The 27,929-nt window shown below is 38.8% G+C and overlaps 2 protein-coding genes across 8 annotated transcripts; one reads left to right on the forward strand and one right to left on the reverse strand.

Moving 5' to 3' along the window:
* Positions 1-849: 849 nt before the first annotated feature.
* Positions 850-18,854, reverse strand: LOC149023136 (telomere repeat-binding protein 5-like). 7 transcript variants are annotated; one of them, XM_089143675.1, is made up of 12 exons: positions 18,740-18,854; positions 17,591-17,719; positions 17,075-17,381; positions 16,518-16,655; positions 15,555-16,353; positions 15,246-15,455; positions 15,071-15,133; positions 14,694-14,773; positions 2,966-3,207; positions 2,312-2,623; positions 2,135-2,198; positions 850-1,481 (listed from the first exon to the last, which is right to left on the reverse strand). In XM_089143675.1, the coding sequence occupies exons 4-12, from the start codon at positions 16,596-16,598 to the stop codon at positions 1,314-1,316; spliced, it is 2,019 nt and encodes a 672-aa protein (XP_088999801.1). In that variant the 5' UTR covers positions 16,599-16,655; positions 17,075-17,381; positions 17,591-17,719; positions 18,740-18,854; the 3' UTR covers positions 850-1,313. The 7 variants fall into 7 exon arrangements, with proteins under 7 accessions (XP_088999801.1, XP_088999803.1, XP_088999805.1 ...); XM_089143677.1 differs by having other exon boundaries at positions 18,736-18,854; XM_089143679.1 differs by lacking the exon at positions 18,740-18,854 and adding an exon at positions 18,349-18,657 and having other exon boundaries at positions 15,264-15,455.
* Positions 18,855-20,292: 1,438 nt separating this feature from the next.
* On the forward strand, positions 20,293-27,909 carry LOC149023137 (PGR5-like A protein). The gene is made up of 7 exons (XM_089143680.1): positions 20,293-20,787; positions 21,065-21,127; positions 21,207-21,293; positions 21,667-21,904; positions 22,489-22,562; positions 22,691-22,789; positions 27,446-27,909. The coding sequence occupies exons 1-7, from the start codon at positions 20,521-20,523 to the stop codon at positions 27,536-27,538; spliced, it is 921 nt and encodes a 306-aa protein (XP_088999806.1). The 5' UTR covers positions 20,293-20,520; the 3' UTR covers positions 27,539-27,909.
* The last annotated feature ends 20 nt before the right edge of the window (positions 27,910-27,929 follow it).

Raw genomic sequence — 27,929 nt, forward strand, 5'->3', positions numbered from 1 at the left:
CGTTTAGCAACCCAACCCATCTTGAGTCCTGATATGCAACCCTTCAGGAGAGAACATCACCATAGGGGGACCCAAGGGTTGGGTGATGGGTTCTTTTTTCAATTTTTTTTAACTTATGGGTTCCATAGAATTTGTAGTGGTAAAGTCGTCGGGAAGCACAGAGTGCTGGTGTACTTCCCTGACGGGGTGATAATCTAGATTCAGCACGTTTCTTTTATCAGCAGTAGTTTTCTGTTATCCAGGTCCTTTGGCTGGGGAAAGTAGAGATAAAATACTAAGAGGATACGTGGATCTATGTTATACACATATTAACTGCTCCATAATCATGAACCTGAGCTGCAACTCCTAGTTTGTCTACTTTTGGGGAATGTCTCTCCCCTCTTCCTATTTGCTTATTTCTCCAAATGGTCTACTTGAGCTGCAACTCCTAGTTTGTCTACTTTGTGCCCATCATGATCAAAAATATTTTCAGTTAAACTAAGATGCCTCAACCAGTTCAAACACACCTGGACAAATCTTCAGGAAATAAAACAATCAATGGAAGAATGTAAGATTATGATTTTCTTTTTCTTTGGGGTATGAGTAAGAATATGATCCAACCACTGAGACATTAGAGAATGGCCGAGCGAAGCCACCCAGGGCCCCCGAGAGCGCCAGAAGGGGGCGCCGAGGGGGGGGCGGCAGCACCCCGCCGCAGCGCTCCAAGGAAACCCGTTAGAAGAGGAAAAGGCTCGTTGTTGTGGAAAGGCCCGTGCTTAATGCATGTATTTGATTTATTCGGGCTTTTAGGGCGGGATCCACTTTTTTGGGAATAGGAGTCGAAGCAATAACAAGAATATTTCTATCATTAGTATAATACAATAGCCTTGATACTACCACCCTAATGATGAATCCAACAACTGGGCTACCATGCACACATCATGGTGCTCGCATAGAAATCTCCCTAATGACTTCTTTGAACAAATTCTCAAGGAGTTGACTCAGAGCAAATTCTTTACCAAAAAAAACTCAGGTCAAATTGGATGATAATGATGAAATCTAATGGACTAGTCCAGGTTTACTGATATTACCACACTGGTCTTATTCAGAGAACATTTACAAGAATTGCCAGCATCTCCATGGAAATGGAAAAGTCTGGCTGAGTAAGAATGATGGTGAGTGAGAATATTACATGGTTCGCTTCACTAACCCCATTTTTCGTCATCATCAATTTAAAGAAATTATTCACTTTATACAAAATAACAATGAGAAGCAGAGGAGGCCTTTGTCTGAATTCTAAACATCCAGTTAGCTCCCCTTGGCTTCTAATCTTTTCAGAGGAGGCATGTGTCTGCCTGCTGCTTGGCCTGTTGCTTGGCATGATGCTGAGACCAGTAAGCGTGGGCTGAGAGGACCCTGTCTAACAGCTCCTGGGGAACGGGTTCTCCCCTCCTCTGCTGAGGGGAAATCCTTGCCGTGTGCACCAGTGTTTTCCATTTGTCCTGCTCATCCAACCCCACAACCCAAAAACCATCATGTGAGCATCAGGACAAACAAAAGCTCTGCACCTTCACTCACAACATACATACATTTTTCTTTTCATATATAGGTCGTCCTCTGTTTTTCAGCTTTAACAAAGACTCAGACAAGCTATTCACCTCACTTTTTTCCCTTTCAATAACATGTAACCAGTAAAATATCTTTGAATGAGCGGAATCAGTTGTGGGCACCAAAGTTGATACCGTGATAGGTTTTGGTGTTTCTTTCCTCGGACAGATTAGCTAACAAGGACAATGAGCAACAACCTACATGGCCCAGAGAACCTACAAGCTGAGAGGGCCGCTCTTTGTCAGCCTCCACTTAGGGGGGGGGTTCTAAAATAAAGGCATACTAGCAAACAATAGAAGAAAATGAGAAACATTTCCTCAGATGTGTGGGCTTACAGAGCTGACATGGCTTGATTAAGAGGTTTACTAACTTGATATATGACCTGGAGTTGCCACATTGCTACCAGAAGGGATATGAATAGTACAACTACCGACGAAGTTGTTCCTTCTATTACACTTTCAGAGGCAATTTAGGGCCAAATAATTTAGTGTACAGCTGAAGTAACTACGTGTGGCTATATCATCAAGTAACGATAACAATTTCTTACCTTCAGGTCCACATAGGTTCGATGCTTTGCATTATCAAAAGCACGTAACTTAACATCCCGCCACCTGCAGATCAAACAGATCAGTGAACCTTCTTACAGAAGGGTTCCTTCCATTGGGAACCCAAAAAGGTAAGGGGTGCTCTGATTGACCAAGGTCATGCGGCAAACATGACACACCTTCCAGTTCCAAGTTTCTCGACAGCATGAACAAGAGCTTCCACTTCAGATACAGAAAAGGGCCTTCTGATCCTGCGCTGTGCAATTTCAGATCGCCTAGATTTCCGGTTTAATGGAACCAAAGACAAAACCTCAACACTCATAGCAGAAGCAGCAACAAGAGCCCTGGAATCAGATGTTTTGTCTGCAGTAATGTCAGCAGGAGAGGGAACTGAATCGTGGTTACTTTCAACATAATCAGCTATGCTGGTCACTGGTGGATCTGGGGAGCCAATGGAAGTCCCTGGATCTATAACAGCACTGGCTGGATACCTGGTAAATAAGGTTAAACAAATTCAGTGGTGACTCAAGCGGGTGGATCAATTGTGTGGTAATGTTTCCAGCAACAAGTAATTCTGTTGAAGGAAACAAAATTTGATATCCCTTCTCCAAAAGAACGAAAGATGCAACATTCACTTCATTGGCAGAACATTAGTATAAGTCTATCAAGCAATCACCAAAGCTTAAGATAAAGTTATTTCTTCAAAAGATTGGAGAAATGAGGTGTAACCATAGAAAGGAACAGGACCTATATGGATGGGGAAGGATTAAACCTAAACTCGATAAAGCATTTTAGTCTATCCTTACAACTAGAGATGAAAGAAGAAGACCAACCTGATTAGTGGTTGAGGTGTCTCATCAGGAAGTTGTGAGGCAGGATATTCAGTACAAAAAGGGGGGGCTACATTAGTGGGGTTAGGCTCCAGCATAAAACCCAAGCTGTCCAGCTTGTCCTCATTACAGATTCCAGTCTGCAGCAGAGTTTTGTTGTCATCTCTAACCTTCTTCCCCTGAAGAAGTACACTAACTCGTTGTCCACCTCCAAGTACAGCAGTGACAGCCTCCATAACTGTTGTCTACAGAAAAAAATCATACCAGCAGAACAGTAATTATATAAACAGTAATATATGACAAAAGTAACAATATTGTTGAAAGGGAAAATGTCCGCATATCATGTGGCTGTGACTGCCTAATAGGTGCACATATGGGCAAGCATCCTAAGGTTCAGCTACTAAACTGATGAGACCGCAAGCCATCAGTATATGATGATTGTCTTGTGCTCTCTAACAAGAGAAAACTCCGGTGATCCACCAGCCATAAAATGCATGATAGGAACTTGAAGTTCAACATATGATACAAATCATAATAGTGAATATGAACTATGTTGAATATAACATCAGTTTAAATTATGGCATAAAAAAGTAAAGAGACAAAGGTTTAGATGAAGAAGATGAAGGAGAAGAGTTGCAGAAAAACAGAGGCAAGAAAGGAAGAAGATTGATATTGAGAGGAGCCTCATTCAAGGGAGTTACTCCAACAAAACATCTCTAATATTTATAATATACGTGCAGACTTACAATCACACTCAAAACAAAGGAGGAAGAGTCCAATATGGACTCTAAAACTAAAGATCCCAGCTCAAGATTTAGCGCCTGCCGCTAAATCTCGACTCTATTTTCTGTTGCCCAAAATGCCCTCCTACAATCCCCCTCAAGCTGGAGAATAAACATCAAACATTCCCAGCTTGTTACAAATATACCTCACTCTTTCTACCCCAAAAGATTTTGTAAATAAGTCAGTCAGTTGTTCTCTGGTTTGTATATGATGAGTGGAGATCAGTCCTTGTTGAAGCTTCTCTCGAACAAAATGGCAATCAACTTCTATATGCTTTGTACGCTCATGAAAGACAAGATTCGATGCTATGTGGATAGTTGCCTAATTGTCACACCACAAAGACATAGGAGACTCATGACTAAAGCCAAGCTCACCTAAGAATTTTTCTAATTCACATTAGTCCACAAGTGACAAGTGAAATGGCTCGGTACTCTACCTTGCACTGGATCGAGCAACTACTGTTTGCTTCTTACTTTTCCAAGACACAAGATTTCCTTCAACAAGAGTGCAATAGCCTGTAGTAGACTTTCTATCACTTGGTGCACCAGCCCAATTTGCATAAAAAAAATCATTCAATTACCCTATGACCATGATCTGTATAGAGGAGCCCACGTGTAGGAGCTTTCTTAAGATATCTTAATATGTGCACAACTGCATCCCAATGAGTCGTATGAGGGTTAGATAAAAACTAACTGGAAAAGCAATGTCAAGTCGAGTCACAACTAAATAGTTTAACTTCCCAACAACCTTTGATACTTCTCTAGATCTTTATGGGAATCTCCATCTTCAGGTATAAGTTTTATATTTGGATCCATCGGAGTATCCAAAGGATTTGAGCCAAGCTACCCGTTTCAGATAGTAAGTCAAACCACATTTTTTCATTGGGACAAAACAATTCCCTTCTTAGACTGGGCCACTTCTATCCCCAATAAATACTTAAGTTTTCCCAAATCTTTGGTCTAAAATTGTTTCTATAGATAAGTCTTCAATGCATCAATACTAGCTGAATCATCTCCAGTAATGATTATATCACCTACATACACAACTAAAAATATCCTTCCTATACTAGACTAACGGTAGAACATAGAGTGATCACTCTCGCATCGAGACAAACCCAACTCTGTCACAATTAAAATAAACCGGCCAAACCATGCACGTGAGGACTGTTTTAGTCCATATAGTGATTTCTTCAAACGACACACCAAACCATTCTCTCCCTAAGCAACAAACCTGGAGGTTGCTCCATATAGACTTCTTCATATAGATCCCCTTTGAGGAAAGCATTCTTCACATCTAGCTGGAACAGGGGCCAATGGTATGTAGCAGCTAAAGAGATCAAGATCCGAATAGAAGTAAGCTTTGCAACGGGAGAAAAAGTATCCAAATAGTCCACACCATATACTTAAGCATATCCTTCTGCAACAAGTCTAGCTTTTAATCTAACAAGTGTACCATCAAGATTTACTTTCACTGCAAACACCCAATGACATCTAATAGCAGTTTTCCCTAGAAGTAGAGGAACAAAGTCCCAAGTATGATTTTCCTTTAAGGCTGCTAACTCCTCAGTCATCGTTGCCGTCCACCCAAGGCTAGACAAGGCTTCAAACAAATTTTTAGGCAAAGGGATACTAAAACGAAGTTAGAAATGGGATACTAAACAAAACTTCAAGTTCCTTTACGAAGAGCAATCAGAACACCAAAGTCAGAAATAGAGGGACTTACCACTAGACCTATAAACTGATCGGATTCGACTCGGATACACCAGTATCCAAATCCGATTAGCAAAACCTCTATCCGAATCCGAATCTAGCAAAAATTTAGAGAAGGCATCCAAATTCGAATCCGAAACTTTATCAAATATCCGATAAACTATCCAATTATTGATTGGTGATTGTCATTTTTTTTCTTTGATTTTTGATTTAAAATTTCCGGTTACCGATTACCAGTTTCCAAATCCGATTATCAACCCTTTTTTAAGAAAAGTGTTTAATACTTTACTCTAATTGAATAATTTTTCATTTTCGATTATCCGATTACCGATTACCGGTTTTCAAATCCGATTATCATCCATTTTTAGAGAAAAAAATGTTGAATACTTTACTATATCCGAATAATTTTTTATCCAAATATTATCTGATCCGATAAGCAATTATCCAAATCCGAATTTGGTTGCTTAACGGACGGATACAGATATTTCCGGTAAGAAAATTTTCAGATATGGACACCCTTGAACAAATACGAATGCAAATTCGGAGGCGGATTTCAGCTATCCATTTACATGTCTACTTACCACAAGATATACGAGTGGAGGAGGCAAGGGTGGAGAAGCCGCAGGAGCAAAAGGGACTGTAGATGTCGTCGGACATCACCGATACAACGAACATACATTTAAGGACTTTTGGGTCAAGTTTAGACAACCCAGGTTGGGCAGTAATGGGTGTCTTTGATGATGTAGTGTTAGCAACCTGAGGTGGCTTGCCATAAAGCTTCCAATAAAATCTCTGTATATGTCTTGATTTTCCACAGTGATGACAAGTCTTGACATTCCCAGCAGTTTCATAGGATCCCTGAGTATTGGGGTTTCTACCTGCCCCTCCATTCCCATGGCCATGAGTACCTGACCCACCACCAGGGCCGCGATTTGGAGTAAAACAAGCTAATGCTGAATTGGTGGAGGAACTAGACTCTTGTGTATTTTCTGTGGACACTCGAAGTACAATAGAAAAAGTCTCAGATAATGAGGGTACCTTATCTCCTCCCAAAATTTGTGCTTTAACTGATTCAAATTATTTCCCAAGTCCTCCCAAAAATCCTATGACTGCAAGTTGTTCCCACTGATTTTACATCTCAACAACATCCAATGAGATGGGTATAATGGAATATAACTCTTCAAATATTTTCTTTTAGTCTACAAAATATTGAGTCACAGGTCTGCCCTTTCTGTCAGCCCTATAAAATTCTAGTGAAATCTCATAGATACAGGAGAGATTATTCTGTCCAGAGTACAAAATATTTAGGTATTCCCATAAATCCTTTACTGTGTCAATCTATGTAACTAAGTCAACAATATTTCTCTCCATGGAGTTTAACATTTGTCCTAAAATTTGGGCATCTATAGTCTTCCATGTATTATTCCCAGTGGACTTAGTAAGATGATCTTGTTGTCCATAACCAATCAATACAACCTGGACTATCTTTTTCCACTGATAGAAATTGATAGCCCCTTCAAGTTTTTGTTCAAAAATACGATGGGATGTAGATGTCATGATTTCAGTAATAAAACTCTTTGGTTCAACCATGATGATCTAATCTTCCAAGAAACACCTTAACTGCAACCCACAACTTGAATTAGCATAGAACCAAACCAACCACTTTGAACCAAAACATAGCATGAACTAGAATTTAATGTTGAACCAAACCAGAAATTTGCAGCACGAACCAGAATTTAATGGGAGAAGGCCCAATACTCAGGGATCCCCTAGCTCTTGAGGTTCTTTCCTGCATTCCCCAGTCCAAAACTGATCAGCTCTTGATCTCTCCTATCCCTAAGTGCAAATCCCTAAAGCTCACTCATCTTGCCTTTGCTAATGATCTTATGATTTTCTCAAAAGCTGATCATTCTTCTATCTCCTCCATTCTTTCGACTCTCACTCTTTTTGAGTCCCTCTTTGGTTTTAAAGTCAACCTCGATAAATCCACTATCTTTCTCTCGGGAGTCTCTAATCCTCTGTGCTCTAATTTATTACACCTCTCGGGCTTCAAGCCTGGATCCTTCCCGGTAGTCTATCTAGGCCTTCCTCTCATCCCTGGTAGACTTTCCCGCCACCATTGCTCCCCTATGCTTGACCATATCCGCAAGAATCTCCACCTTTGGAAAAGCAAGCTTTTATCTTGTGCGGGTAGAGTGGAGCTTATCCACTCAGTCCTCCAATCCTCCTACCTCTACTAGTGTGGTATCTTTCCTATCCCCAAGTCTATCACCTTGGACATGGAATACATTTTCTGTGCTTCCCTCTGGAAGGGCCAGGAATCATCACGTTTCCTCCATCCTATAAGTTGGTCCAATACCTGTTGACCAAAATCTAAAGGGGGCCTTGGTATCCGCCACATCCAAGAGGTCAATTCTGCTTGCCTTCTCAAACTTATATGGAAAACTATATCTAAACAAGATTCTATTTGGGTTAACTGGGTCCACTCTTCTCTCCTCAAATCCAATTCCTTCTGGCAACCCCCATCCCTTCCAACTCCTCCTAGACCTGGAAGAAGCTTCTTCTGCTTAGGCCGTGCGCTCTCCACGCCATCTCTACCCAAATCTCTTCGGGATCTTCTACATCTTTCTGGCTTGATCTGTGGCATCCAATGGGCATTCTCTTCTCGCTCATTGGCCCCGTCCCCAAAGCTACCCCCTGTCCACTTTCATCATCAATGGGTCCTAGGCCCCCCTTCCCCATCACAGTCTCACACAAGTCTGGAACTCTCTCCCCTCTAATTTGTCTTCCCCCTCAGACCTCCTTGTTTGGCTCCCCACCCTTTCCAAATCATTTACCACATCCTTTGCATAGAACCTTCTCCAATCCCATTCCCCCTTGCCCTTGGCCTCCCCTGGTTTGGTTCAAAGGTCACATTCCCCACCACTCCCTTACCCTTTGGAGAGCCCTTAACCTAGCCCTCCCCACCCAAGCTTTCCTTATTGGCCACCATATCCCTGCTAACCCCAATTGTACCCATATTGTTGGAACGGTTTGGAAGACCTCGAGTACCTTTTCTTTACCTGCCCTTTCTCCAGCTCTGTCGGGGGGAAAAGCCCTTGCTTCTATATGGCCTCGCTCCCGGCGTTCCTTGGGTTTCGATCATGACTGGTCTTGAGTTTTAAGGAATTTTTCTGGTATCTCTATTTGTGATCAGATCCGTAAGCTTGTCTTTAGTGCCACATACAATCTCACGGGATGGACTTCCAAATCACGCTCTCTAGATAAGATTTGGAATGCCATCCAGTTTGATGTTTCTGCTAGACTTTTTTCTCGATTCCCCATCCCCCGGTTGTTGATACCCCAAGGAACAGACTCATTGTTGTCTCTTAGGGTCTTAGCTCCACTTTCTAGCCCCCTAGTTAGTGGCTGGTCCCCCTCCCCCCTTTCTTGTATCATGCTTTATTTCTCTTTAGTTCTTTCCATTTAATATATTATCTAATCATCCAAAAAAAAAATGTTCAACCAAACCAAAAATTTGCAGCATGAACCAGAACTTATATTGAACCAAACCAAAAACCAAATCAAATTGGGATCATAATCTTAAACCAACAAAAAACGAACCAACTAGGTCTGAACCAAGATGAAAATCGTCAACCATCAAGAACAAAAAGTTGATCCGCTACTAGGTTTCTAAAAAAAACAAAGAGGCAAACCAAATTCGACGATGCAAATTCACAAAGATGATGAGCAGAGGGGAAAAGAAAGAAAAGAAGAAAAAAAAAGAGAGAACCGATGCACAGATTCAACAAACAATGCAGTCAATCCTCACTATCAACTCCACAAGTAGTTTCATCTCCAAACAATATCTACCCAATAGCTTCAATTCTCTAGAAAATCCTTCAAGCAAAAAAATGCAGAAACAGATTCTTACCTTTCAAAATTGAAGCTATGCAACCATCCTTTCATTCAAACCAAAGCCTGAAAGCTTCTTCACATCATCGATTCTTCAATGCACAAAGAGGGCAGCGTCTAGTGCTATCATACCCATAGAACAAAATTTCGTTGAAACTTGCGAAATTTCCACCGAAAATTTTCATTTTGGGAACCTCAAAACGAAAAACTAGGGGCCCGAAAAAAATCCCCAGTTTAGATCGAATTGTCGAAATTTCTTTGAAACATGTCGAAACCTGGTTCAACCCAGTTAGACCAGCTGGTTAATGAGGAAAAAAAATCCCAAATTTCGTGGGAAACATAGGAAATTGTGGAAACCTAGGAAATTTCGTAAAAACTTGGAAAATTTCATGGAAACCTGAGACTTTTTCTTGCAAGTTTCATAGCTTTCCCATATTTTTAATTTTTTTGTTTCTTTCACCTTTGCCCAAATACCCCCTCCATCAGGACTTCCCTATCCAAATTGTGTATTCCCTCAAACTAGTTATCTTAGGCATGTAGAAGACCAGACTTATAAAGTTACAGTTGTCGATTACCTTGACAATCATAGGCATAAAATGTCATGGGATGTCTATATTCATTGGTTGAAGGAGAGGATGTCATAGGCATAGTACTACTCGGCTCACAGGATGGATCTACCAAGGCACTCCTCTTGGCACTAAGTTGTACTTTCCTTTTATTGTCAGTTACTTTGTATTTGATGTTTTGAAGTTAGAAATCATATATTGAATGTAATGTACTTAAGTAGTTAAGTTTACAGTGTACTTCTCGAACAACTCTACATTGATGTTATGTACATTAAATGACATATCTACATTGATTTTTTTAGCAAAATACAGCCAATGTGTGTGTTCTTTATACTCTAATTAGCTTAAATGCAGAGTCCCACCCTAAAATACTCCCTAAAACCTGTCGAAACTTGCACCAAAAAATCCTAAGTTTCCTCGAAATTTCTCAGTTTCCCACCTAGGTTTCCCATTTTCACCTAGTCGAAACTTAAGTTTCCCTCGAATTTTTTTCTATGGCCGCACCTGCAGCAAGGCTTTGGAGTTCCTCAAGTTGCAGCGACAGACCTTCAAGTTTTATAGGTATGTTTTCAAGGTAATCTAGGCTCCGATACCATGTAAATTATGGCATAAAAAAGTAAAGAGACAATGGTTGAGAGGAAGAAGATGAAGGAGAAGAGTTGCAGAAAAATAGAGGAAAGAAAGGAAGAAGATTGAGAGGAGCCTCATTCAAGTGAGTTACTCCAACAAAACATCTCTAATATTTATAATATATGTGCAGACTTACGATCACACTCAAAAACAAAGGAGGAAGAGTCCATCTAAAACTAAAGATCCCAGCTCAAGATTTAGCGCCTGGCACTAAATCTTGCTCTATTTTCTGTTGCCCAAAATGCCCTCCAACAATCAGTAACATAACTTTCAGCTGCAGAATATAAAATCAGAGGTCCATTTTTCCTCAAGCATCATATTGCATTTGATGGGACTAGTGGGAGAAGGGGAAGGAGATTGAACAATCATATTCTCTCAAAATCACCTCAGTAATTCTTTTATTTTTGGAGACTGAACCTGTATAATCAATCACAAGTGTGGTGAAGAGTAAGAGGGGGGGCTGCATTGATGGAGGGCAGCACAGGATAAGGATAACTTCCAAGAGAAAGAAATCAGACAACAACACTCTCAAAGAATAAACTCAAATTTCTATTCAATTCACAACATTATTATCATGTATTTAAAGAAGGGAATAACATCTCCTAGTTGGACGATAAAACTGAATCTTGCAAACTCACCCTAATTCTATCTAACTCCACATAGTAAACCCAAACCAAATAAAAGACCAAAACAATAACTGGAAAGTAATAAAACTAATTCTTAATGCTCGAACCAGTTCTTTTGGGATTTAGGTCTCCAAAGTCTAGCATGCTAGTCCAACCAGCCAACTAATATAAAATCAACTCTACTCCTTTGAGAAAAACTTAACTCCGGAGACTTCTATGATATTCAAAGAATGCCTCAAGCTAACTTACCATGGGAAGACTGGATCCATGAAATTCTTGAGTGATAGATGAGGTATTCACTAGGGAGCAATTTCTGTTATGTGTGACTGGACTTCTTATTCCCGGTTTTGAAGATTTACTTGCTTTTGACATATTTTGGTGGGTGACCCGAATGTCCTGTTTTCGATGATCTTTGGTAGAAGCAGAGGCCTTAGTACAACATTACCTAGCCCAATATATAAAGTCATTGTGATAGCTGGGATTTTTTTGCCTTAGGGTTTTGGGTAAAAGCTTTTTAACAACATTTTAAGCGTTTTGAGAGATCTCCATCATAATATTCTTCCATACATAGTAAAAGTTCTTCTCCTTTTCCTGTGGACACAGCACATCATGTTGGTCATGCAAACCAAATTAAATCTCAGTGTTGCCTTGATTTATTCCCATTTCTGCTTCATTATTTATTAGCGTTGTTTTTCTAGTCTACCGTGTTAAAACAATATATATTCTTATTTCTCATTACCATAATGCTTGGCCTTCTTTTCATACAACCATGGGCGCCCCAAAAGAATGTGGCGACTTTTCAAGGAAGATCACACTGCACTCAGTTAATCAGTCCACCAAAGGATTAATATGAACAAACACCTTTTATTAACCTTGTGATTGTGTTGTTCACTCACACAACCTTGGATGGGTTCAGATGAGGCTCTTCTTTAACCTCAACTTGCAAGGATCTTCAATAGGCACTACTGCCCCATACTACTACAGCACCAATCTTTATCTTCTTCATGGGAAATCTTTTGCCCAGCCAAGATGTGGCTAATAACACAGCACTATTGTCACTCGCCATCACTTTCATCATCAAGAACCTCATTAAGCTCATGCCCACTTACCTGATTGATTGTCCTTCTTGTCGGTTGCTCCTTGGGTTCAAAAGGTATATAGTCCTTGTCCAATGTAGGCTGCCAACTCAGTAAGGGCACAAAGCGATCTTATGTCAATACCCATTGTACATGAGCATTGAATAGTAGTTTCTAGCACTGCAGGAGTTGCCAAAACCATGCCAAAGAAAAGAAGAAAAAAATGGATGATTAGGATATGAGATTGCCATAGATGGAGCCAATGCTTGTTAAAGGACTTCTCTTGAGTGGAAGCCTATTTGATGCAGTACCAGTAGACTGATCCAATGGGTTTTGGTCCAACAAGAGTTGGGTTTATTAATTGCATTCTAATTTTAGTTTTTTTAATTGTTTTAGTTTCCTCACACAGGAACCAGTCTAACTTTGTTTTTGAGTATCATATTTCAACTAGGACTTGAGTTCTATTTCCTTCAAATACATGCTTGCAACACCAAGCCATAATTAGAATGAATTAGAGATAAGTTCCTGTTACTTGAGAATCAGATTATGAAATTCTTTCCCTATCTCTTAGTCTTTCTATTCTTCTAGTTCTATCGCAGCCACCATAGCAGCTTATTCTCAGGTCTGCATTATTTGGTATCAGAGTGCACATGAATCTCTCCCAGCAATGTCCTTCATTTTTTCCTCTTCTTTAAAACACCATTCAATTACTTTTCTGCAAACAACAGCCAAAAAAGAAAAACTGAGAGACGAAAGGAAGAGCAGCAGATCAGTAACCACTGGACTGGTTCTTTTTGGGTTGGGCTCTCCAAAGCCTAGCGTGCTGGTCCACCAAGTGATATTGCACCAGCACTGTTTCTTCTATACTAGGAACCAGGCAGAAAACTGATTATTTTTGGGAGAACATCAGAGACACCCACCAAAAACTTTGCCCTAGCACAGAAACCCCACAAAAATAGCATATATTTAAATTACACTTTAGTCGATTCTTATAGTAAATTCTGTTAAGTCATAGTTTTTTATAATGTATTTCCAAAAATTACCCTTAACCAGTGTAAGTAACACAACCCTATTGAGAGATGAGGTGTCTGGCAACATCTTCACCACTAATCATCAGAATGTAAGGTTTCATCTTTTCCAAGAGCTTTCTCCAAGAATGGTTTGGCCACCTGGAAGTTTCAAGAATTTGGTTAACTGTTGAAACATGAATTTTTCAGCCAACAGAGCACCTAGTCCGTTGCAATGTCCTCAAACTTCAACAAATTTACCCAGGAAAAAAAGGACCTTATACTTCCATTCATTTTCTACACTCATCAAGGTTGGATAGATAAAGAGTTCACTTCTGCTAGGTTCTTTGGCTGGATTAAACTGGGTACCGTTCAATAACAAGAACCTGTGATTTCTGATGAAGATTCAAACATGGTTTCTGTTACTCTCTGGTTGCAGGATAGAATCCTTCTTTTGCTAAGCTCCATAAAACCTTTCTCTTTATCAACCCTAAGAACCATCACATGTGTAACAGAATACCTAAAATCTCAAACAAGCTGTCACCTAAGAAATAGGAATAGTTATCTCTTGTATTTGTAATTCAAGTCATTAAACTACAACGAAACAAAAAGAGACTCTACTCATCCAACCTTGATCAGACTGCCAAAACTCCAAATGCTATGTATCAAGATGTGATAAAATAGCCAACCATATGAAGGATGTTCTTCACTTGACCCAGAACAGAAAGAAGACTCACCAACAATTTAAAGTGAATGGAAGGTCAAGAAATTGCCAGAGTAATCCATCAAGGGGAAGTACCCGATTGAGAGAGAGAGAAAGAGAACATTTGAGCATGACCCATCAAGGTGAAAGTACTACAGGCCTTAGAGCAACTGGAAAAATTCTTTCCCTATTTCAAACAGATTCAATTAAACCATAACCCCAGTTTTCTTCCTCCATGGAAAGAAACTACCAGAAAAAGAAATCTAGAAAGCAGAACCCAATTGTCATCCTTGAAAAACCAATATCCAAATGCTTTGTTTCTTTGAGCTCTCTTTTGATTACTCATTAAATGTGACTCACGTCATACTTCGCATTCATCTACAGTTATCCTCTTCCTTGCCTCATCTTTTCTGTCCATATCCATACAATTTGATATTGGCAATGCACAAATGCAAATGTTGATTTAACTTGATTGTTTCCTACCTGATGAAAATGGCCATAGACAAATGCAGACGGTGATGCGGTGGATTTGAACAGGGAAGAAAGGGTACGTTGGATTACTCCAACCATTCCTATATTACTTTTGGGAAATATAATAAAGGAGGATACAATTGTCTTTTCGGGTTTAGAATTAACACTTTTAACAGAAAAGGGGGAGTCTACCATTTTTGCATTTTTGTGGGGTCTCTACATTTTTTTTACCATGACATGACAAGATTGATGAGAACATTGCGTACCTTCAATGAACCGATGGTTGCAGTTTCAGGAATTTCAATGAAGAGTTCTGGCACACAAAAGGACCTGATATGAAGCTTCACTGTAGAAAGGCAAGATAATGCACATGTGAGAACCTCCCCAATCTCAGAACATAAAACAAAAACTACTCAATCAAAGGCTCCCCTACCCATAGTTTAAATTTCAGATACTTTGGCCTGACTGAGTATGTCGAAATGAACAAATTTGCAGTAATTTGGAAATAGCATTGCATTCTTTGGTTATTCAAGCATTGTACACCCCAAAATGGCTAAGCAAAACTCAAAGCAGAAAAATGTTTGGCAAAACTTTTGCTTGGCTGATTGCCTTCCAAAATTGAGATAAAACAATATGCCCATACCATGAGAAGCCCTTGAGTGGAAGGACGCTTGTTGACCTGCCACCGAAGATGAGGCACCGCTAGCTGAATTGAAGAAATAAATGATTTAGCAAAACTTCAACTAACTTAAACGTTCATTTCCAAAATAGATAGGATTTAAGCTGGAAAAGGAAAGATTGTGTAGACATTAATAGACCTCCATGCAGTGTTGCACCTGAACCCGTTAAATTTCCATGAATGCCCTTCATGGATGAGTTAGAAATGCCCTCACTACTGATCCCACCGTCAGATGTTAATATGGACCTCCTATCAAATAAGTTTCTCTTCTTAAAAAGAGAGTTCCTCTGTGATCTTTGACGTGTGAAAGGGTTTTTCCTCTTGTGGCGAACAGGTTTCGATCCCCTGTCTATGTGAACAAAATTAAGAAATTCAAATGCAAAGATGAAGAACTAAAGTACTCAGAAGAGTGTGAGACCACAAACCTAACAAAGTATCAATTGCTTACCACTGTTTAAAATATCCTCATCTTTCAGCTCTGGAGCAATTTTCCAATATTTGGAAGCCGACAACTTCCTCATCCTCCATTCTCCAGCATGTGGTGGAGAACTGAAGCCCTTTGAAGTTACCTTGCAAGGTTGAGTGCAACCAGAAGAATTTTCGTCATCATCTCTATTAACTACCTCTAAATCATCCCAATGCCCTGGAATAGAATCACGTGGAACATGGTTTCTGCACAAAGGCACCTCAGCACTGCTGTCTGAACCATGCAGTGCATGAGGTTTCCTATCCAATTCCATAGAATCCTCCCTACTACTTGTACAAGGGATGGTTCCATTAATCACTCTTCCACTCTTTTCTTCCTCAGCATATACCAGTCTCTCACTCCCATCCTCTGCTTTGTCTATACAATATTTGCCAAACCTAGTTGAGCCTCTCTCTACTTTGTCAGGATAGTTTTCAAAACTAATGCTACTGTTCCCAACAACTAACACCTCAGCAGAACCATATCTTTCAGTATGCTTGGGACTTGTTATTTCAGATGCGGGTCCTGAACCTCCAACACCCTGGACATGTAAGAGTTCCTTTGACATATAATTATGTTTGCTGAGTTTTGAGGCAGAAACACTCCCATGATTACAGGATTCTATTTTCAATTGATTCTCTTCATCTACTTGCTCCTGTTTAACAGTACTTGAGGCAGGTGAACTTCTTGCCTCCTGTAATAGGTTGCCAGCTACAGTGGCTAGCAAGTCAAATGCACAAATCTGATTGATTTCAGCTTTCTTTCTAACACAACCTCTCCCCTAAAACCATTGATCAAGAGTTAGAAGTTCGAAATATTCTTTGAAAAACAAACAAACAGCCTTATCCCAACTAAATGGGGTATGTAACATTGGTCCTTTCTAAACAAATCAGGGGGGGAAAAAAAGTAACACTAAAAATGAAGAAAATTATAACAAACAGTTACCCTGGCTGATCTTGATGCTTGTGGCATGGCAGGAACTTGATAGCCATTGAATCCATAGTCCAACCTCTTCTGCAACACCATATCTCAGAAACTCCACAAACATGAATTCATCAAACACAAAGCACTGTACACATTATCCTGTTTGCAAATCCAAAAATGCACAATATAAGAATGTAGCAACGCCATATATGAGAAACTCCACCAACATGAACTCAGCAAACACTAGGCGCTGAAACTATTCTACACATTTTCCTGTTCGCAAATCCAAAAAAATGCACGATATAATAATGTAGAGCACCATAACAGCTAGAGTTTTCAACATCAAAAATATTAAAACCCGGTCAGTAAATAAGACATGTGATTTCCACCAACTAAGCCATAAGAGGATTCAAGTACACCCAAGACACCGGGTCAATATAATAATTTCATCTGCTAATGTTCATTAGTGAGGAAATACTGAAGGGGAGGAAAATCTATGCAGTATTATAGGCAGCCCGTGCAATTTCCATATGAAAGATTAGTTAAACAATCTCACCAAAAATTTATGGAAAACATACCAAATATGCCATTAAATGCAAGACAAATAGAATGAACTTCCAATAATGGAGGCAATTAAAATCCTGCCAACTTGAGGTTTAGTCCTTGCAATGCTTAGCTTCTCCCATTTTCTGTGTTGTTCTTTAGTGCCTGCTGGCTTTGCTAGGCTAGTCCCTGTGCCTCTCTCTTGTATTCTCTCCCCCACCCCTCCCCTTCCTTGCTTTGGTAATGAATTCTTTATTTGTCCCAAAAAAAAATCCTGCCAGCTTCACTTGACATCGACCAATCAACAGCATTAACTCAAGTGGCTTCTAAGTTCTAATAGATCTGCATGAACAAGACAAAAAGTGCAGGAAGAAACAGACCTAAGAAATCAAAACAATTGAATGAAGCACCTTAAGCAAGAGGCTTAGGTGAGTGTAATTATGTTAAAAATTCTAACGATTTGTGAAACTAAAACACCAATCCAAGGATTTTCTATGTAGGGGGAGAGAGAGAGAGAGAGAGAGAGAGAGAGAGAGAGAGAGAGAGATTACATGAGATCCTAAATAGAAAACCAATGATAGTTGTCCACATAAGATTAAACATCTTGCGCGTGAATAAATTTGAAAAAGCCTTAGCTAATCATTGTGGACAGATGATGTGGAATTGAATTTCTCTACATTCTGCAATTCAAAACAAGAGAAAGTTTAAGTTACTGTGAGTTTGAATTGGTTAAAATACAATTATGAAATTCAAAGTGATAGTGACCTTCAAGGGACTCCCTAATGGTAATAAAAGAAATGAACTAAAACCCAAAACCTCCAAGGTGAGATCAAACACAAATGCGTAATCAACCATATATGTACAGAATTGTGTAAAATAAACATTAAACATCCCCAAAACCCTCAAACCGATATCAATCCAGATATTTTCCAACAATTCACCTCCAATACTGAGAAATTTATCAGATCTCAACATATACTGATATACCCCGAATTCATGTGGAAAAAAACTCGAAATTTCCAACATGAGAATTACAAGATGCAATAAAACGCAAGCAGAACTTCAGATCAGAACCATGAGAAACATTATTTTGAAAATGAAAAATAACATGAATAAGCAAAACAAGTGTAACTGAAAACAGAACTTTTGGTAAAATCAGAATTTTGAAGGAGAAGAGACACAAGAAATAAGCCGCAGAAGAAATGAATGAAAATTTAAAAGACAAACTCGTTTAGAGGCTAAAACCATGAAGGCAAAATCGAAACTTTCAAATTAAAGCGCGACAATAAAGTGAAATCCATGGACGGACCTATCAACTAACAAACTACTGCTCGAATTTGTCACGATTCTAGACCAAAAACAGGCCTTCACTAAGTCATTCCGTGCGAATTGCTTCAGAATTCCGGTTGGTGAGATCCATGAAAAAAATCACAGAAGAATTTAAAAAACATATATGTATCAAAAAACAAAAAATATTGAATTTTGCTTCATGTAAGCGTTTCTTTTCTTCTCATCCTTCTCCTTCTCTCGGCAAACACTAGTTTCAGACGCTACCCTCCTCTCCCTCTTTCCATCTCTTCTCCGATCACCAAAAACCCCTCTATAAACCACCACCATTGCTTATTTGCTTAAACCCCAGTTCTTATATCTTTGTCCCTCATAACCGGACAAATCGGTAAAAACCCAGACCACTCACCTACCTTCAGTTACCCAAAACCACCGAGCCTCTGTTTCATCTTTTCTGTCGATCCACACAACTTCCTATTCAGACTAGATGACTGAAACGTGTTCTTCCTGTCTGCATTGTCCTCAATTTTCTTTACCATGAATAGGATTTGCCTCAGATTCTATGTTGTTAATAGTTAATAGATGAATTTTCATTTAAATTAATTGATCTAAATAGTGAACTTTCATTATTTATTGCGTGAGATTACACTCTACAAAACCAGAAAAAAAGATTTCTTGTTAGATTTTGCTGATATTAAATCAGAAAATATAGTGGTCGAAGATTTTTAAATGTTTTATAAAAATCCAAATTTCTTCCTCTACGTTGACAATGATATTCGTAGGTCCTTAAATTTTTCAATTTCTATTTGTTATGTTTTTTTCTCCTCTTTTTTAGGAAATTTTCATTTGTTATACTTATATATCTTAACCAACTAGAGGCTATTAAGATTTTCACCCAAAAAAATAAAAATACTAGAGGTTATTAAGATACTATAAATGGGGTATCAAGTATCATGCAATGTTAGCTTAGGCATCTTACTTTACTAATTAATCAAAAGATTAGATAAGACCATTCAGAATGAATTGGGAGATTAGTTTAATTTGCGGGGTGTGGACTACGCACATGGCAGTTGATCTTGCTTCATTTGATTAAATTTTGTGACAATATTGGCAATGTACTAATGCCACGTAAGGTCTTATACTTCCTTTGTCTATTTCTCTTTTAAATTGTTATCGTTTCTTCGTAAGTGGGCCATGTCTATAAATCGTGTGACATCCATTTTATTTCTCCATATTGGCTTGGTAAGTTGACATGGATGATTTCATTGTTCATCACCCTGAAGATCTAATAAACTAAGCAACAAAGAAGTGTGTATATTACATGTAAAAAAAAAAAAGAAAAGAAAAAAAGAAGAACACATCTTGTATTTTCTCATATTTTTTTTGTTTGTTTGCTTGTGTGATCTTCAAAACACAAATAAAAGCTCTGTAACCATCAAATGAGTTCAGTCTAAGTTATTTATTTATTTATTGTTTATTTGTTTAATCTCTAAATCATAATTGTTTACGAAGCTAATATACGAGATGAGTCGAACAAAAGTTAGCCGTATCAGTTTTGATACCAAATGTTAGGTATTTGGAAAGTTCAAAAGCTCATAAAATTAATTGAATTAAACCCTTTAATCTATGTTATATTAAATTAACCCAATCTGTCCATATACGAAATTGAGTCTTGTTAGGCACATAACATCGAAAACTTTTTTTTTTTTTTTTTTTTTTTAAGAACATCGAACCCAATTTTTCTCCACTAAAAAATGTGACGCGTCTTACCGCCCGAGTAATTTATTAATTTTATAATATAAAGATAATACTATAAAAAATTATACCAGAATATTCTTTTATTATTTTAATTTATAAATGGGAAATAGTGTCGTCATTTTTGGGCTTGAGATTGTGAGAGATAAGTGGACATCATCATCATCTGGGGGCCATTTGTAATTGTCAGATATTGAAGGGGTGAAGCAGTAAGATAGTTTGCAGCAAGAGGGCCTCCAAGTCCACCACTGGTTGGCCGTTGGCGGTTGCATTCGCGAAAATGATCGTGGTCGTCGTCATCGTCATCGTGACAACCCTATAAATAACAGAGACATTCTGTGGCTGAGTTTTAACTGTCACACTTCAACCTCATGATTGGTGGTGGAGTAGCAGTTGCGACATCGCTGCTAATACGGCGACCACCACAGCAGTTTGGTTCATGGCCGGCACGAGCACTTTCCCTCCTTCCATGACGGGATCGACGCCTGTTGAAGTCCCTAGAATCAAAGGCGTTGGTCCCCTGCTTCACAGAATTGGTACTGCTTCTCTTATTCCTCTTCGAATTGCAACTAAAACTAATGGCGTCTTCGTTCGTAGTAATCGGAGTTCTTTATCCACTCTTGCCCTAGCCGAGGGACCTTCATGTATCTTTGTTGGACCTATCGAGACCGCGAGTAAAGAAACTTTGGAAGCTCTGTACCGCCAGGTTTGCTTTGTTAATTACCACTTGGTAGCTTTAACTGTCAGAGTTAAATGCTTCTTTTAGGGCTCTGTTGTCTGTAGCAGCTGTAGCTCTCGAGAGTTCGTTTGCTTGTTTGTTGATACCTTATTCTGCTCGTTCCAATGGAACAAAATCTTGTAACTTTGATGATATATCGACCATTCCTCTCAAATTTCTTGGAGTTTTTTAATTTGTTTATGCCACTCTTTACATTTGGTGGGTCAAGAAATTTAATGAAAATTGGTTTTTCTTTTCCCCATAGGCACGGGATGCTTATTACAGCGGGAAGCCTTTGATTGTTGATGACATGTTCGATAAAGTAGAGGTAACGATACAATCCCAACTATGTTTATACATTGTTTGCTGGTTTCTACATTCATTCGTGGGAAATTACATGGAAACAGCTGAGATTGCGCTGGTATGGCTCAAAATCTGTTGTCAAGTATCCCCGGTGCAGTCTTAGGCGGCAATCTACATATGCAGATGCTGAGGTAATCCTCTTCTCAAAAATTATTTTTTAATTTATTTTATTTTAAAATTGCTTGATGAAACCTGTTCCTCTTGTATTTTGGGAAGCATCAATTTATAATTCCTTGCGTTTTATTTAAGAAGTCTTCTTTAGGCTTGGTCCACATCTATGAATAATCGTCTCTCTCTATCTTCTTTCTCTTCTTTCTCCGGGTCCAAGTTAAACCTCGTTGTCACTCTTTCCGGTTCGCCATAATATTAATTATAGCTCAAAACAACGTGGCTTATCATTTCAGTTCTGCCTCGTCCATTACATCTTCATTCTATTTGAGTTAATGCATGGAAATTTCTTTGTTTTACTCGACTTGAATATTGATTGACTTGGGTGTAGGGCAGGTAGATCACTCTCAGGTTTTGGCATTAGCAAGTGTTTGGACCCTTATACTTGCATTCGGTGGCTTGGCTTTTCTAGTGCCTACCATCTACACTGTCGGTCTGGCTTATCATGATGCATTTGCCCCAAGATTTTTATCGAGTAGCTCATCATCTGCATCAGAGTTTCTTTCCATGGTGAACGGTGTCCTCTTAATGGCAATGGGGGCGCTGATAGGTTATCCTATTGCATCAGCTTCTGGTAATATATTGCCTTCTTTCTAGTTATGCTTACTTCAGTTCTTTCTTTCTTTCTTTTTTCAAATACCTTTTTTAAGGTATTATGCAATAGACTGAAATATATAACTGGGAAGAATGATTAGTGACATTGGACTCATTTGAAGAGAGACATCAACCATGGAATAAATATCTTTTGTTTTTTGGGTCCTGTTGATAGACAATGATATTATCACAGAAAATCAGTTGTTGAATTTTTTTCAATTGAAATGTTCATAAAAGTTTTGTTATATAAGAATAAATAGTCAAGCAGGTGTCAACAAGTGCTTAGTGCATTTGGCAGCTTGTGGTGCCTAAAAAGGCCAATGCTACCAGGTGTTCTTGGGTTCAAGTCAAGACTCACGTCACCCTCCCCCTTACCTATCAATAAATATGAATAAATATTAGTCAAGAAGATCATTTTTGCTCTTTTTGTTGATCCCGTCAAGCTGACTTTTCCTTCATGTGAGAGTGATCTAACAAAAAAGGGAGAGAGGAGGATAAGTAAAATCTAATTAGTTATCTGTACAATCTGACTGGTATCATGTACTGGGGGTTCACTTTTGACAGTTCAGGCACTTCAAGGCCTACGGAGAAATAACTTGGTGGCATTAAAGGGACCATGCCCAAACTGCACAGAGGAGGTTGGTTTTTTGATGAATTACAGGCTCTGTAACATTTTCTTTTTAGACTTTTGAATGAACTTGAATAAATTTTGATGAAGGAAAATGTCAATCATTTGAACTAAAGGTCAGTTTACTATTACTTGCAGGTTTATGCATTTGTGAGTGCAGATCAATCCAATCAAGTTCCCCATAGAGCAGATTGTCATGTATGTCAGTGCACCATAGAATTTCGCACCAAAGTTGAGGTAGCATGATGTACTTGATTACATGTTTAAATTTATTCTTCAGTGACTCATGTAATGTAGATGGCCCTTTCATAAATATTTTTCTCAATCAAGAAAACTTTTTACTTCATAAGTGATTTTTTCCGAAAAACTTTGACAAGTTATAGGATAGGGGTGGGACCATGAATTGTTTTAACTGCTTTGGTCAGTAAGAAATGTAAGCTTTAGGAAATTAGTTCCCAATATCATCCAGTGGACATCAATAATGTTCTAGGCTCCTCTCATTTTTCGATGTCTCTACCTTCCCCCTCCACATGCAAACCCCAAGGGATGTGGTGTTCTAAAAAAATTGACATAGTTTTGAGTTAAAAAAGGGTAGGCATTGGGAAAGAGGTTGAATCATACGAAGAGCTTATAAAAGAGTTTGGGATCTCAACAGTAAATTAGTGATGTCAAGTTTATTGTTGCTGATAGTGAGGAGATATTGGACTTTGAAGTTTAGGCATTTATAAAATGTGTGGTCTTTGGATTTGATGGATGTATCAAGGGTAGTTCATCCTGAAATGGTCAGGAGGGTACATTCAGCTCACTCGGTCATTAGAGTCATAGGTTCCTACAACCATGCTCAAGGGGATCACCATTTTGTGACAGCCATTTTCCGTTTTTCTTTCTTTTGAGTGGGAGGGGGAACAAGTGCACAGTTTGTTAAATTGGAGGGCAGGGGGCAGACATTTTTCTTTCAGTTTTTTTTTTAATGGATAAATGTATTACATGTTCTGCCAGCTTTGACCCCAAATTTCATCCATATTATCTCTCCTCCATCCTCTGTCTGCATGTGTGACGTTTTCGGTCATTTTTGTCAGCTGTGTACATAAAAAGTTAGATTCTAGTATCATTTTCCTATTTCTCCTGATTTTCAGAATTGAAATGAATTCTAAACCTAGAGTGCTTACTATACCTTGAGAATTTTGCAGCTATGCTGATGTCATTATCAAATTACTGAGTGGCCCTGGTTTATAAATTAGCAGATGACTTGGTGCAGCTTCATGTTTAACCACATAACACTTTATGCACGCCACTTCCTGTCAGCCTACAGTTACCTTAGCCATGCATATGAACTGTTAATTTGTGGAATACACAAACATTTGTAATTGACCAATTTGATTAGCCTAAATATGTGTAGAAAGTAGGAAAACATGATCTATTTCATTAGTTTAATTAGCAATGTAAACCAGGTCTAGCTAAGGGGTAATTTGGTAATCCCTAGACTTACGGTTTGCCCAGGAAATCCAGCCAAAGGGAAAAGGTTTTTAGGGTTTGTAGGGTACTTTCAGGCCTACTAGACCTGAGGTCAGATCTGAATTCTACTGAGGACCGAATTCCAGATCTGAATTTTGAATTCAGAAGGCCAAATTAGGGTTTCGGTTAGGGTGGAAGAAGACTCAACTCTGCTGGTTTAGTACTTGCAGATTTGTTATCTGTACTCTGCTATCTCTCAGAGTATGAACTGAATCAATAGAACTTAACAATAGGGCTGCAACTGGGCTGGGCTGGGCCAGGCTTTTGCAATCCCAAGCCCAGCCCTATATGTTCTAATCTGAGCCCATTCCCGCCCTAACCCTAGTTCAGGGCCAAGGATTATTGTCCCTGGCCCTAAGCCCTACAGGGCCAAACCAAGCCCATTCCCGCCCTAATTGGGCCGGGATGGGTTGGCTCTGATTGGCCCTAATTGGCCCTAGCTCTAACCCTGATTGGCCCTAATTGACCCTAGCTCTGACCCTGATTGGCCCTAGCTCTGACCCTGATTGGCCCTGATTGGCCCTAATTGGACCCTGATTGGCCCTAATTGGTCCCGAGCCCTAATTGGCCCTGTCCCTAACCCTAATTGGCCCTGACCCTAATTAGCCTTGTCACTGGCCCTGATTGACCTTATCTTGGCCCTAACCTTAATTGGTCCTATCCTTGGACCTAAAATATCAAATGTAAATTCATAAAATAATAATAAAAAATAAAATAAAAGTATCATAAGTAAACTAAAAATAAAATTCATAGAAATATAAGATGATTCAAACTCATACAAAATTATAAAATAGTCAATAAGTTGATAGTGTTGCTTTAAACATAAATAAATTTATACTCCATAATTCTATATTGATCTCTGAATTTCTCTCATTCTTTTAATGATGGAAATTGAAAACCTCTCCCATTACTTTGGTGATGGAAATTGAAAACCCCTCCCATTGATATCCTTATTCAACCAAAAAAAAAAAATCATATTCAAAACTTTGTTAACAAGTAAATCAACAATAATTTAGTATTGATATTTTATTTGTAGTTAAAGAAAATTATATTTTAGTTACAAATATAGCTATCTGTCCATAATAAATAAATAAAATTCCTGAAATATCACATTGGAGGCAAAAGAAAGATGTCAATATTCATGATGAGACGTTGGGGTGTAGATTTGTGAGATTTTAATTCTATATATACTAGCTTTTATTATTTATAATATATTATCTCGCATTTGTTAACAACTAAAAATGACTTAGTTCGAAAAATAAAAATTATCTTAAAAATAATATAATAAGTGAACTCATAGTCTAATATGATCAAAATGACTGAAGGTCAAAGTCGAGACTTATAGTTATATGACTTATATCAATGTTAATGTGAAGATTAGGGTAAAAATCTAGTACATGATCATGGTCAAATTAACATTAAGAGTAGAGCCAAAATTAGGGTCAGGATCGGGCCAAAATCATGTGGATGCTTACTACATTGGTAATGAAGATATAATTTATTTTTATTAATTTTTTACAAAACATGATCATATTTTTAAAATTTAACACGTGTCAAATATTCACCCCATGTGGATTATAATTAATTCTTCTCCATAATGGGTGGAAGGTCCAGACTCAAAGCAAGGCCAAAATCATGGGCCTAGATCCAGGTCAAGATCAGGGCCAAGATCAGGACCAAGACCAGGGTCAGAATCAGGGCCAGAATCAGGGCCAAAATAAGGGCCAGAATCAGGGCCAAAATCAGGGCCGGGCCGGGATGGGCTGGGTGGGCCAAAGAGTAATCCCAGGCCCACCCTTAGGGCCAAAATCTTTAGCCCAAGCCCTATTCGGGCTCAAGGCGGGCTTAGGGTGGGTCAGGGCCGCCAGGGCCAAACTTGCACCCCTACTTAACAATCCAGAATTCTGCAATTTTAAAATTCCTGCAACTTCTCAAGGTTGAAGATAAAATTCCTGCAACTTCTAGCACTTGAGTTTTGAGTGATATCACTGCTCTTTTTGAGCAAGAAATTTCACTTTTGGGATTGATGTATCATGTACTTGGGTGGGAAACAAAAAGTCGACACAAGACTGACCAGTCTATATTCTGTATTTGTTTGAATGCTGTATTTCCAACAGATCCATCCCTCAGTTCCCGCCGGGTGGGGGAAGAAGGGTTAGAAAGATTGTAGGAATTCCTGATCCATGGTAGATAGACACCAAAAAAGAAACTTCATTCTCAATGTCTACAACTATCAAAAATGTTGCTCACTTGATTTCAAATGCGTCAAAATTGTAAAAAAAAAAAAAAAAAAAAAAAAAACTTGAGTCTAATGGATCAAGCACCAGCAACATATTCAGACTCAAGGCATTGGGTTAGTCACTACTTGGGTTGAGATGAGTGAATCTGTGAATCAGATAGTCTTTCTAGTGACTACAAGCAGTAGATATACAATATACATAAGATTTGTACAGCTGGGACAGGATACATGACATTTGAGGAGTGTCTCCAAGTTTGACTTCTTAGCCACCGATCTGATTTTTGAGTGTTGAGGAAGTGTTGGTGGCAGTCTTGCAATGCTCCACAGCTTTAGTATCTGGTTGACAACCTATGATGGAGGATGCAGTACAGTTGAGGTGTCAGGTTGAAGAGAGTTTGACGAGGCTTCATACTGGAAAGACTTTCATAGATGTATTTCCTTTGGGTTGGGGGGGGGGGGGGTTGGGGATGATGATCCTAGTCAGCAATTCTTCCAGTGAGGTGAAGTCATTCAGCAAACCTAGGACAGTGGTTCATTCGTGACATCTTGACAACCTAACCAACCATATCACCAACTTGACGTAGTTCAAACAGATCTCATGTGATGCCTAAGGTTTCCCCTTCAGTTTTCTATGTGGAATATATTTGGGCATGCTAGTGCTCAATTGATTAATTTGAGGTTAGTGATCCTCTTAAAGTTTCAGGCCTATGAGAGACCATAGAAGTTGTGACCTGCTACTCTGCATTTCAATACAGTTGGAAGTAGTATTTTAAGTGCTAAAAGAAAGACCTCACTTCATTGAAATTACTGCTTCGCTCAGAACCCTTTGTTCACTCCCATGATTGTGCTGAAAATTACAAAATACCTGCTATAAACTCCTGAGTTATTTATCATTATTGTGGTCTCATAAGAATTCCAAAGTTTTGTTACCCAAGGTTGCTTTAGTATTCCTTGAGTTGGAATTCAAAAGCTTTGATGTGTGATCTACCTGAACTGGCAAGACTATGTAAATCTAATGTTCTATGTACTTTAGTAATCCAAGAGGTTATGCGTTACCGCTTCTTCTTCTTTTTCTTCTTTTCCACCCCATGGCCTTCATGTTTATGGTTGCCTCATTCTGTAATTTGGTGTTTGCACAGAAATCTCTTTCAAGACCAGCTGAACGTTTGGTCTATGGTCGCATTTACCTGGTCCCAGGGAGTGGCACAAATTATCGTCGAAGATGGATGTAGAAGAGGTGGTGTTTAAACTCATATCTTGGCTTTTCTGGTCTCTTATGTACAGCAATCTCATTCTTTCTTCTTGTAAGCAAAGTATAATGAGGAGAACTTGTAACTGCCTTGGGCAGTGACATCATATTGAATCAAACCAAGAGTTCCATTTTTACAGATTATATGGAGTGATTTTCCGACTTCAGATAAATGGCATCCTGCCAATTTAAATGTCAAATTTTTATTGCATTTGGTTCTGTACGAGGAGAGGATACTGTCGCAGGTGAAGTCCCACCCATTTATAAAAGCAAAACAAAGGCACAACAACCAAGGACTTGTCAGTATACATAATACACGAGCTTAACCATCTTGCCCTTTTTACCAGAATTTTCTTTTTATCTTGCCCTGTTGA

The sequence above is a fragment of the Hakea prostrata genome, chromosome 2 (assembly GCF_041222555.1).
Source record: "Hakea prostrata isolate BN-2017 chromosome 2, UWA_Hpros_2, whole genome shotgun sequence".
Taxonomy (NCBI): domain Eukaryota; kingdom Viridiplantae; phylum Streptophyta; class Magnoliopsida; order Proteales; family Proteaceae; genus Hakea; species Hakea prostrata.